This window comes from Artibeus jamaicensis, unplaced genomic scaffold (assembly GCF_021234435.1).
Source record: "Artibeus jamaicensis isolate MK-2021 breed Jamaican fruit bat unplaced genomic scaffold, CSHL_Jam_final contig_519, whole genome shotgun sequence".
Lineage (NCBI taxonomy): Eukaryota > Metazoa > Chordata > Mammalia > Chiroptera > Phyllostomidae > Artibeus > Artibeus jamaicensis.
Window position 1 is genome coordinate 12,878,767 of NW_026521871.1, and position 12,536 is coordinate 12,891,302.

General features: G+C 38.1%; 1 protein-coding gene and 1 pseudogene across 4 annotated transcripts in view; both read left to right on the forward strand.

The window, feature by feature from the left end:
* The window catches only part of NEK4 (NIMA related kinase 4), a 50,778-nt gene extending 38,560 nt beyond the window's left edge, over positions 1–12,218 (forward strand). For 3 of the 4 annotated variants that reach the window (XM_053669367.1, XM_037134683.2, XM_037134684.2), the window contains exon 15: positions 8,670–10,564. In XM_053669367.1, coding sequence (XP_053525342.1) covers positions 8,670–8,762 — 93 coding nt within the window. In that variant the 3' untranslated portion in view covers positions 8,763–10,564. Of the gene's footprint in view, positions 1–8,669; positions 10,565–10,959 lie in introns of those variants that run through there. The other variant, XM_053669366.1, reaches the window with a different exon arrangement.
* Positions 11,157–12,209, forward strand: LOC119041418 (annexin A2-like; annotated as a pseudogene).
* Positions 12,219–12,536: the final 318 nt, after the last annotated feature.

The window sequence follows — 12,536 nt, forward strand, 5'->3', positions numbered from 1 at the left end:
AGAGAAGAAAGAAGGTATATATTTGTAGCTATTGTTACAATAACCTTTTTATTTATTATTCCCAGATCTCCTCATTTATTCCTATGGATTCAAGTTACTATCTGGAGTCATTTCCTTAAGTCTAATACATCTTTGCTCCCACTTAGCTTCTTTATGCTGTTATTAGCAAATATATTACATTTTATAGGTTGTAGACTTAACAATATATAATACACAAATTGTTTTTTTAATTGTAGTAAAATACATTCAACTTTTAATTTACTGTTTTAACCATTTGGTTTAGTGACATTAAATACATTCACATTGTTGTACAAATATATTACCATCATCCATCTCCAGAACTTTCATTTTGCAAAACTGAAATTCTGTACCCATTATTTTTATTTATCTTTTTCAAAATGGCTTTTATTTTTTAATCTTTTAAAACTTTTTTTATGCTATTATAGTTGTCCAGTATTTCCCCCTTTGCTCCTGTCTTCTTAGCCCGCCCCCCTCACTCCTACAGGCAATCCCCACACCATTGTTCATGTCTGTGGGTCACACATACGTGTTTTATTTAATCCCATCACCTTTCAACCAGTGCCCACCTCCCCCTCTCCTCCGACAGCTGTCTGTTCCATGTTTCCATGCCTCTGATTTTATCTTGCTCAATAGTTTATTTAGTTCATTAGATTCCAGTTATAAGTGAGATGATTTGGTATTTGTCTTTTATTGACAGGCTTATTTCACTTAGCTACTAGTGAAACTGTACCCATTAAAGAATTAACTCCCCATTTCCTCCTTGAGCTAGCCTCTGGCAACTACCATTCTAATTTCTGCCTCTGTGAATTTGATGCTCTAAGCATTGATGCAAAGTCTAAGCATAAAGACCAGAAAGGCCTGGATGGCTTTGCTGGTGAATTTTTCCAACCATCTAAGGAAAAAAATTACACAAATCCTATATAAATTCTTCCAGAAAATAGAAAAAGATGGGACATTTCCCAACTTGCCCCATAAGACCAGAGCAACCCTAAACCAAAACCCACCCAGCAAGGACACTACATGAAAAAACATAAGACAAATTATTCCTCGTGGATACCCCAGTCATGGAGTATTTTGTTGGAAGATTTTTGCATCCTTGGGTTTAAGGGATATTTGTCTGTTATTTTTCTTTTCCTACAGTGTCCCTGTCTGCCCTCCCTGCCAGGGCAGTGCTGGCCCCTGCCAGTAAATGAGCCAGGAAATGCTTCTTGCTTCTTAACCCTGAAAAGTTTGAGAAGGATTGGCATGAGCTCCCCTCCAAATGTTTGACAGAATTTACCAGCAAAGATCCAGGGCCTGGCCCTGTCAGTCTTCTTACTGGTTATGGGTGTATTCAGATTTTTTTATTCATAATCTATTCTTGGTAGGGTCTGTGTTTCTAAGAATCTCCTCATTTCATCTAGGTTATAAAATTTGTTAGCATACAATTGTTCACAGTACTCTTTTAAAATCCTTTTATTTCTGTGGCAGTAATGTCCCACTTCAATCTCAGATTTTAGTATAGTTGACACTCTGTATCCATAGGTTCTGCATCCACAGATGCAACTAATGTCAGATATAATATTAAAAAAGAGGTCACGTTACTGCTGATATGTACTATGTACAGACATTTTTCTTGTCATCATTCCCTAAACAATATAGTATAATAACGCTTTACATAGCATTTACTTTGTATTAAGTATTATAAGTAATCTAGAGATGATTAAAATATACAGGCAGATGTGTATAGGTTATATGCAAATACTACGTCATTTTATATGGGCCATGGATTTTGGTGTTCTTGGGGTCCTACTGAGGAAGGACTAATTTGAGTCTTTTTCTTAGTTTTGTCAATTTTGTTAATCTTTTTAAAGAACTTTTAGTTTTATTGATTTTTCTCTATTTTTCTATTTTTTATTTTATTTACCTGAGATCTAATTTTAATTGTTGCTTCCTTTTGGGTTTAGTTTTGTCTTTGTTTTTTACTTCTTGAGTTGTAATGTTAGGTTCTTGACTTGTGATTCTTTTCCTTCTTTAACATGTATTTACTGGTTTAAAAATTACCCGCTTAGCACTGTTTTTGCTGCATCTCTTAGTTTTGATATATTGTGTTGTCATTTGTATATATCTCTAAATGTTTTCTAGTTTTCCCCGTGATTTCTTTTCGATGTGTTGATTATTTGAATGTGTCGTTTTGTTTCCATAAGTTTGAATTTTTCAGTTTTCTTCCGTTACTGATTTCTCACTTCATTCTGTTCTGGTTGGAGAAGATACTTTGTATGATATCTTCCTTTTTAATCTATTTAGACTTAATTTGTGACCTAACATATATGGTCTCTCCTGGAAAATGTCCTATGTGCACTTGAGAAGAATGTGTACCCTGTTGTTGGATAGAGTGTTCTGTGTGTGTCTGTTAGAACTACAGTTGGCCCTTGAACAATAAGGTTAGGGACACTGAACCTCTCCCCCACAACACAAGCACAGGTACAAAAATTCATATGGACCTTTTGACTCCCACTAAACTTAAGTATAGTTGCCTCTTAGTTTCTACAGAGGACCAGTTCCAGGACCCCTCACAGATACTAAAATCTGAGGATGCTCAAGTCCCTTATATAAAATGGCATAGAACAATGCATACAGTTGGCCCTCCACATCCATGGATTCCCAACTGAGGATCGAAAATACTGTTTTTGATTCTCTTATGGTTGATTCTAAGAATGCAGAGGGCCCTGGGAATACAGAAGGCCAAATGTGTACTTATTTTTTTTTAAGTATATTTCATTGATTATATTATGGTTGTCTTGATTTTTACTCTCCTTTGTCCCCTCTACCCAGTACCCCCTTCATTCCACTAGTCTGCTCCCTTAGCTCATGTCCATGAGGTCATGCATGTAAGTTCTTTGGCTTCTCCATTTCCTATACTTTTCTGAACATCCCCCTGTCTATTTTGTACTAATTATGCTTCTTAATCCCTGTATCCTTGCCCTCCCCCCTCTCCACTGATAACCTTCTAAATGATCTCCATATCTATGATTCTGTTCTTGTTCTAGCTGTTTGCCTGGTCTGTTTTTGTTTTTGTTTTTTTAAATTCAATTGTTGTTAGTTTGTGAGTTGTCATTTTAATGTTCATAGTTTTGACTTTCTTCCTTTTCTTAAGTCCTTTTAACATTTCATATAATAAGGGCTTGGTGATGATGAACTCCTTTAGCTTTACCTTGTCTGGGAAGCACTTTATCTGCTCTTCAATTCTAAATGATAGCTTTGCTGGATAGAGTAATCTAGGTTGTAGGTCCTTGCTTTTCATCACTTTGAATACTTCTTGCCTGCAGAGTTTCTTGAGAAATCAGCTGATAGTCTTATGGGAACTCCTTTGTAGGTAACTGCCTTTCTCTTGTTGCTTCTAAGATTTTCTCTCTATCTTTAACCTTTGGCATTTTAATTATGATGTGTCTTTGTGTGGTCCTCTTTGGTACAAGTTTTTGGGACTCTGTGCTTCCTGGACTTTTATGTGTATTTCCTTCACCAAATTAGGGAAATTTTCTTTCATTATTTTTTCAAATAAGCTTTCAATTTCTTGCACTTCCTCTTCTTCTGGCATCCCTATGATTCAGATGTTGGCACTTTTGGAGATGTTCCAGAGCCTTCTTATTCTTTCCTTGTTTTTTTGAATTCTTGTTTCTTCATTCTGTTCTGGTTGATTGTTTATTCCTTCCTTATGTTCCAAATCATTGACTTGAACCCCAGCTTCTTTACTTCACTGTTGGTTCCCCGTGGATTTTTCTTTGCTCTTTAAAAAAACCTTTTAATTGTTGTTGCTTAATTACAATTGTTTCCATTTTACCCCATTGCTCTCCCCTGCCCTGTCCATCCTCCCCACTCCCTCAGTCAATCCCTACCCTGTTGTCCAGGTCCATGGGTCATTGATACTTGCTCTTTAACTATGCCCTTCTCCTTCTTCCTTCCCTTATTCCCCGTCCCATCCTCCCCTCTGGTTCCTGTCAGTTTGTTCCTTGTTTCCATGCCTGTGGTTCTGTTGTGTTCTTTTGTTTGTTTTGTTCAGTAGGTTTCCTGTTTTAGGAGACATCATATGGTATTTGTCTTTTGCTGTCTCGCTTATTTCACCTAGCATAATGCTCTCCAGTTCCACCCATGCTGTTGCAAAAGGTAGGAGTTCCCTCTTTCTTTCTGCTGTGCAGTATTCCATTGTGTAACTATACCACAGGTTTGTTGCCTGCCTTTCTGTCTGCACCTCTATGAAGAGGAGCAGCAAACAGCTATCTGTATACTGATCCCCGGTACTTGGAGGACAGAGTTCTAATTGCCTGGCTCCTACAGGCTGTGTGCAAAGTGCTCCGGGAACACTGCACAGCTTCCTGCTATCAGGGTGGAGGGTACTAAGAGCTGAAATTAATCACCATCACACCTTCCCCTGAATGCTGTAAGCCTTTCAGAGACTCTCCAGAGTTCAAAAATAGTTACATCAAGTAAATTCTGCTAGTACAATTTTTGCTATTTGAGATGTATTCCTATTACTTTCTCCTCTGCCATCTTCTACACATCTTACAGTGTACAGTTGCTTTTAAAATCAGTTTAGGGAAAAACAGAGAAGCAATATATGAATGGTTTGTGTGACATCAATGTAACCTGGCAGCCAAGGAGAGTGGACTGGAATGTGCATGTGTGAACAATGATGACTTCACTGTACTAGTCAGTGGGGGCAGTAGACACCTTTGAGTGATCATGGGTACTCTCTGGTTGTCTACCTTCAAAATGGCCGAGTGAGTAGAACAATGAATCTGTATCAATTTTGCATTAAGTTTGAACATTCCTCCACAGAAACTATGTGGATGATTCAGAAGGCAGCAGCTGTGGGCAGCTGGTGATTGGCAGCTTCATCATGAAAATATGCCCACTCATGCATAAAATCTCATGTATAGAGTTTTTTGGCAAAACATCAAATCATCCAGGTGACTCAGCCCCACTACAGTCCAGATTTGGCACCCTGTGACTTCTGGCTTTTCCCAAAATGAAAATCACCTTTGAAAAGGAAGAGATTTCAGAATGTCAGTGAGATTCAGGAAAATGTGATGGGGCAGCTGATGGAGATTGGGAGAACTGTGTGAGGTCCCAAGGTGCCTGCTTTGAAGGAGCCTGAGGCATCATTGTCCTATGTACAATGTTTCTTGTATCTTGTTATCTTCTTCAATAAATGTCTGTTTTTCATATTACATGGCTGGGTACCTTCTGGGCTGACCTTGTACATGTATATGTTTTTTTTTTTAAGATTTTATTTATTTGTCTTTAGAGGGGAAGGGAAGGAGAGAGGGAGAGAAATATCAATGTATGGTTGCCTCTTGTGGGTCCCCTGCTGGGAACTGGCCTGCAACCCAGGAATGTGCCCTGACTGGGAATCGAACTGCGATACTCTGGTTCGCAGGCCCGCACTCAATCCACTGAGCTACACTACATGTATATGGTTTTTTATTTACATAATTACCTTCATCGGTGCTGTTTGTCTTTTCATGTAATTTGAATTACTGCCTGGGGTGTCTTGCTTTCAGCTTGATGAACTGCTAGTAGTGCTCGTAAGGAGGGGCTGCTAGCCACAAATTACGTTTTTGTTTATCTGGAAATGTGTTTCGCCTTCATTTTGGCAAGATAGCTTTACTGGATATTTGATTGTTGGTTAACAGTTTTTTCTCTGAGCATTTCGAATGTTGTCCCACTGCCTTCTGACCTTCATTGTCTGTGATAAGTCAGCCGTGACTGTTATTTGGGTTCCCTTGGAAGTGATGTCATTTTCCTCTGTTTTCAAGATTTTCTCCTTGTCTTGGGCCTTTTGCTCTTTTGCTTTAATATGTGTGTGTGGGGGTCTCTTTGAGCTGATCCTGCTTGGAGTTCACGAGCTTCCTGGGGATTTAATGTATTTTCAGTAAGTTTAGATTTTCAGTGATCACCCTTTTAAATGTTTTTCTGCGCGTGTCTCTCCTCTCCCTGTGGAACTCCCATCACACGTGTTGGTGTGCTTAAAATGGTGTCACACATTTCTCTGGGGCTGTTTATTTTCTGCATTTTCTTCAGTCTGTTCTTTGCATTATATAATCTCTATTGGTCTATTTCTAAGTTTGCTTATTCTTCTTCATCAGTTCAAATATACTTTTGAGCCCCTCTGGTGAATCTTTTATTTGTTATTGCACTTTTTAACTGCAGAATTTCCATTTGGTTCTTATTATACTTTCTCTTCATCAGTAATCTTTATCTGACAGGACATTGTCATCATGTCTTTCTTTACTTCTATAATCGTGTTTTCTTAAGTTTTTGTGAACATGTTTATAATAGCTACTTTGTTGTCTTTTTCTGTTGAATCCAGCATCTGGTCGTTTTCACAGGCAGTTTCCCTTGGCCTACTTTTCCCCCCAGTGTGTGTATGGTGCTGTCTTGTTTCTTTGCATGTCTCAACTTTTTATTGAAAACTGGAAATTTGAGATATGTTTTTACAACTCTGAATACCTGCCTCCCTGGGAGTGAGGGTTGTTATTGTTACTTGTTTGTTTAGTGATTGGCTGGGTTATTTTAGTGCAATATATTTTCCCCTTCCCCCACCATGAAGCCTCTGATGTTGCCCCTCAGTAGGTGCAGCCTTGGGCATGTCCACAGGAACCTTGGAATGGCAGTGGGTTTGGGAGAGCTTTCTTTCTTTTCTTTTTTAAGAATTTATTTATTTATTTTTAGAGGGGAAGGAGAGATGGGGAGAAATATCAATGTATGTTTGCCTCTTGTGTGTCCCCTGCTGGGAACTGGCCTGCAACCCAGCCATGTGTCCTGACTAGGAATCGAACCGCATCTTTTGGTTCACAGGCCCGCACTCAATCCACTGAGCTGCGCCAGCCAGGACTGGGTTTGGGAGAGCTTTCTTGATACATTCCCTTTCTCTGACCTCATCCAGCTGTTAAGTTTTCTTAGTTACCAGCTGATTGCTCAGCCTTTTTCAACAATGCTCTGGGGGAGACATTGTGCTACAGACTGATCTGATCAAATTCAGGTTCTTTTGAAGGGATGTTTGAGATTTGTTCCGACCCCAGGAAGGCTCCTCCCAACTTCTTGTTTCTTTCTGTTAAAGTAGCCTACCATTTAACCGAGGTATCCAGTGAATGTACTCATCTCCCAGTTGCCATTCAGCACTACCTGTGCTTTTTGTTGTTGTTTTTGAGAGTACTTTTAGGCTTGAATTTTTGCGTCATCTGTTACAAATGAAGTCAGTTCATTTAGGAAAAGATTCCCCAGACAAAATCTCTGAGCAAACCTCTGAAGCTGGTGTGTGAGGGCAGTTACCAGGCTTGTTTCCAATAGATACCCTCACTTTAAAAGCTCAGGTGGGTGAAGGGGCTGGATTCCCTGGTCTTCAAAGTATGCTTCACCCAGCATGGAATCTTCACTTTTTGGTCTGGGGCAATTTTCTTGGAAAAAAAGTGGCTTTATTTGCTGTATGCCCACAGGACCATTTCCATAGACTTTAAATGGTTGGTTTTTAATCTTTTTCTTTTTTAAGAAGACTTCATTTATTTATTTTTAGAGAAGGGAAGGGAGGGTGAAAGAGAGGGAGAGAATTGTCTGCCTCTTGTATGCCTGCCCCCAACCCGGGGCCCAGCCAGCAACCCAGCATGTCCCCTGACTAGGAATCGAATCCACGGCCTTTTGATCTGCAGGACGATGCCCAACACAGTCAGGGTAAATGGTCGGTCTTAAAAATAAATTTCTTGTTTCACTGAGGGGTCTGCAGATCTCCGCATGCTGTCATGCCACATGTGGAACCAATTCGCTGTTATCTCCTTTAATCTGAAACAGTTGCTTAGTCTTTGTTTTTTATGACCTTGACTTTTTTTGACCATGACTTTTTATGACCTGAGGATGTGTTTATTGCCTTTAGAGAGGAAGAGAGATAGAAACATCAATGTGAGAAACATCAACCACCTCCGGGCCAGGGATTGAACCTTGCAACCTAGTTATGTGCTAATTGGGAATCAAACCCACAAACTTCTGGTTTGTGGGACAATGCTCCAACGAAGCCACCTAGCCAGGGCAGATCTTGACATTTTTAAAGAGTATAGACCATGTGCTTTATAAAATGCCTCTTAGTTTTGATTTGTCTGACCTCATGTAGATAACAGATTATGCATTTTTGACAGGAGCACCTCAGAACTGATATTATGTCCTTAGTACATTGTATGAGGAGATCCATAACATCTCTTGAGCTCATCTGTTAATTTCAGGCATTTCTTTTAACATAGTATCACATAGTAAATTTTCTTGATTTCGTCAAATTGAATTTTCTGTTAATTGGTTATTTATATTATTCTGTAAATACCTTTGCTGAATTATGTGTGCTTTTGTTTTATAAATTCTGATGTTCTAGTATTTTATTGATTCTAAGAGCTCTTTATATATTAATGGTATTCCTTCACATGTATGTTAAAAATATTTTCTCATTTGTTTGCTCTTTAATTTCTTAAAACTACATTTTAATATCTTGAAGTTCAAATTCTTATGTAAGTATACTATTAGTATTTACCCATATGATTTCTACCTTTGGTATCATGCTTAGGACAGCTATTCTAAGATTACATAAATCTTCTTTCTACTACATACTTTTCTTTTTGTTTTCCAAATAGGTACGTTTGCGGGAGCACATGGGTGAAAAGTATGCAACTTACAGTGTGAAAGCTCGCCAACTGAAATTTTTTGAAGAAAATGTGAATTTCTGAGAATTTATTATAATACACTGCCAGAACTGAAGACCTATATTCAAAGGTGTTTGGCTTAAACAAAAACAAACTTATAATGATGGCTGGAGGCTATTCACCAGCCTTGTATCTCTTTGGGTTTTTTTATTACTAGAAAAATAATGGGACAGAACAAATATGAAGCAAGCTCACAAAAGAAACTTTGGCTGTCTTGATCTTTTTGTGAGAAAAAATCCAAGACTTTGGTTGCTGTTTACTGAGCCTTAAACCACCAACTTTATATCTAGAACTTTATTTTTTTAAGGTACTAATTAGCTTGAATACTGGACCATATAGCATTGGATTGGAAGTTTTATATTCTACTGTAGTGATCAAAGCAACAGGAGAAATAAATGAAAGAATATGTTCAGTGATACTACTTGTCATTGTTAATAACTTTTAAGTAGTAGTTGGTAAATTATTTTGTAAAAAGTCAATTCAAGATCCTGGGATTAAATTTAAAGAATATGAACTTGTATCTAGTACTTGAGCAACTGAATTCCCTCTTTACATATTGAACATTTTATTTCCATGTAATATGCATGTCTTTGGGTATACTAATAGATATTTTGACTTTGTATTTACATGTTGGTTTTTTTTAGACTTATTTTTCCATCATTGAAAACATTTCTTAAATACTTATTCCTTTTCCAGTTAAGCAATTTGTATATAAAATCCAGCTCCTTTTAGTTATGTTGGACATATTTGTCTCCTGAAGTTTGTCTTCTTGTACATCAAGATACCAAGCTGTTTTTCCATGTTTTAAATGTATGCTTATATATTATTTATTTTACTAGTTGTTTATATAAGGGGTATTGCCCACCTAGGAAATAGTTTTTACAAAATAAGTCTTGAGTAGTCAATTTTCACTTGTGTATTCAAGGGGCTCTAAAAGTGAATTCTGCTCCAGACATGTTTTGTTTTTATAATTAAAAATGTATCTTCTTTGGAAATATATACACACATAAAATACTTTAATGAAATGTTCCCTCTCCGGTCACTTTCCTGAAGCTGGGAATATAGTGATGAATAAATTATTATTCCCTGCCCTTACCATGCTCATGGCCTAGTTTCTGAGACCTCTTATTTTTATTTTGAAAGGTTTGTTAGAATTCAACTATAAAACCATCTAGTCCTAATGCCCGCTTGGGGGTAGATCTTTGGCCAACTGTTTGTCTTCCTGAGCTATTCACCATTTCTTGCACATTTCAGAAATCAACATCTTTCTGGAAAGTCACTGATTTACTTAAGTTTCCTAACTTATTGGTATAAAGATTTACATATATTTTCTTAGAATGAAAAGATCTCCTGCATACTTTACTATTCCAATTTTATATATTTTTATTGTTTAAATATTCACTCAGTTTTCATCCTATTTTTTTTTGTTATTTTGTGGTTCTTTTTTCTTAAATACTTGATAATTTTTCAACTTTCTTATTTAATTATGAAACACATTTTTAAGACTGAATTTTCTTCTCAATATACCTTTGGCCACATTTCAGACTTAGATGACATTCTTGTCGTCATTAGTTTCTAAATAATTCTGGCTTTGACTTCTTAAATAAGTTTCTTAATTTCCACGTGTTCAGAGAACCAAGGAAATTCTGTCTCCTCACTCCAGCTACATTGCAGTTTTGTTACTGAATGAGCTGCAAGACCTCTTTCCTAAAATTGTTTTTCCTTGGGGCTCAGTGCATGTTCCATTACTGGAATAGCCAATAATGTGAGCATTCAATAGAGGTGAATTCCATTATGCACAATCACTATTAAATATTATACAAGTTTGTGTAAGGTGTGCTCAATAACATTTTATGATGGAAATGTTCTGTATCTGTGCTGTCTTAATATGGTAACCACCAGTCATACATAGCTTTTGAGCCCTTGAAATGTGACTAGTTTGAGGAACTCAATTTTTTAGTTTCAATTAAATGTAAATAGGCACATGTGACTAGTGGCACCACACTGGACAGTGTAGCTTTGTATCATTCATTCAGTAAATATTTGTTGTACACCTATGATGTGTCACATACTCTTGTAGGCACTGTGCAAATAGCAGTGAGTAAAACAAGCCCATGGAGCTTCATCTGTGGAGGACAATTAACAAATAAATACATGTTATGAAAAATAGAGCAAGCTAAATGGATATAGAATGATGGGGCATACCACTTTATCTTGATAGGATAGCAGGAAATTCTTCATTATATTGACATTTGGGTAGAGACCTGAACGAATGGAGAAAACAAGTCATGCACCTGAGGGAATGTTCCAAGTGCTGGGAACAAGTGCAAAAGTATTCCTATCAATCACCTGTCCACTTGATCTATCAAAATCTGAGAAGTATTGGTCTCCTATCAAAAGAGTGTAGCTTGACCCTGCATGTGGGGACATTCACAGCTCTTAGCACCTGGCCCAGCTTCTTTCAAAATGTCTACTGTTCATGAAATTCTGTGCAAGCTCAACTTGGAGGGTGATCACTCTACACCCCCAAATGCATACGATAGAGGTCAGTCAAAGCCTATACCAGCTTTGATGCTAACCAGGATGCTTTGAACATTGAAATGGCCATCAAGACCAAAGGTGTGGTTGAGCTCACCATTATCAACATTCTGAGTGACTGCAGCAATGAACAGAGACAGGATACTGCCTTCGCCTGCCAGAGAAGGACTGAAAAGGAACTGCATCTGTGCTGCTGTCAGCTTTGTCCAGCTACCTGGAAACAGTGATTTTGGGCCTATTAAAAACACCTGCACAGTATGATGTTTCCAAGCTGAGGACCCCCATGTAGGGGCTGGGGACTAATGAAGACTCTCATTGAGATCATCTGCTCAGACCAACCAGGAGCTACAGGAAATTAACAGTTTACAAGAAAATGTACAAGACTGACATGGAGAAGGACATTGTTTCCGACACATCTGGTGACTTCTGCAAGTTAATGGTTGTCCTTGGGAAGGGTAAAAGGGCCAAAGATGGCTCTGTCATTGATCATGAACTGATTTACCAAGATGCCTGGGATCTCCATGATGCTGGAGTAAACAGGAAAAGAACTGATGTTCCCAAGTGGATCAGCATCACGACTGAGTGGAGCATGTCACCTCCAGATAGTATTTGAAAGGTACGAGAACTACAGTCCTTATAACATGTTGGAGAGCATCAAGAAGGAAGTCAAGAGAGACCTGGAAAATGCTTTCCTGAACCTGGTCCAGGGCATCCAGAACAAGCCCATATTTTGTGACAGACTGTATGACTCTACGAAGGGCAAGGGGACATTCGATAAGATCTTGACCAGAATCATGATCTCCTACAGTGGACACGTTGAGAATCAGGTCCGAATTCAAGAAGTATGGCAAGTCCCTGTAGTATTACATCCAGCAAGACACCAAGGGTGACTACCAGAAAGTGCTGCCATACCTTTGTGATAGGGATGACTGAAGCCTGGAGTGGTGCTACTGTGCTTCCAGCTAACGATTCTAGAAAATCATTTTGTGCCTAACAGACCCTGTGCCTATCTCTGTGAGGATGATGTTAGTTAGCATTGCTCCTGTCCAGACCTTACTTCAGTTACCCCAGCATCGCTTGGCTTTCCCATCTAGTATCTCCTTTTAGCCAAAGAAATGAACCTTCCAAGGAGCTGGAAGTGAAATCCATGATGTGAAACATTTTGCCTCTTGTGTACTGTGTTGTAAACAAATGAATAAACTGAATTTTTACTTTTGAAACAAAAAGTGTAGCCTTGCCAAACTTTTATCAATAACATTC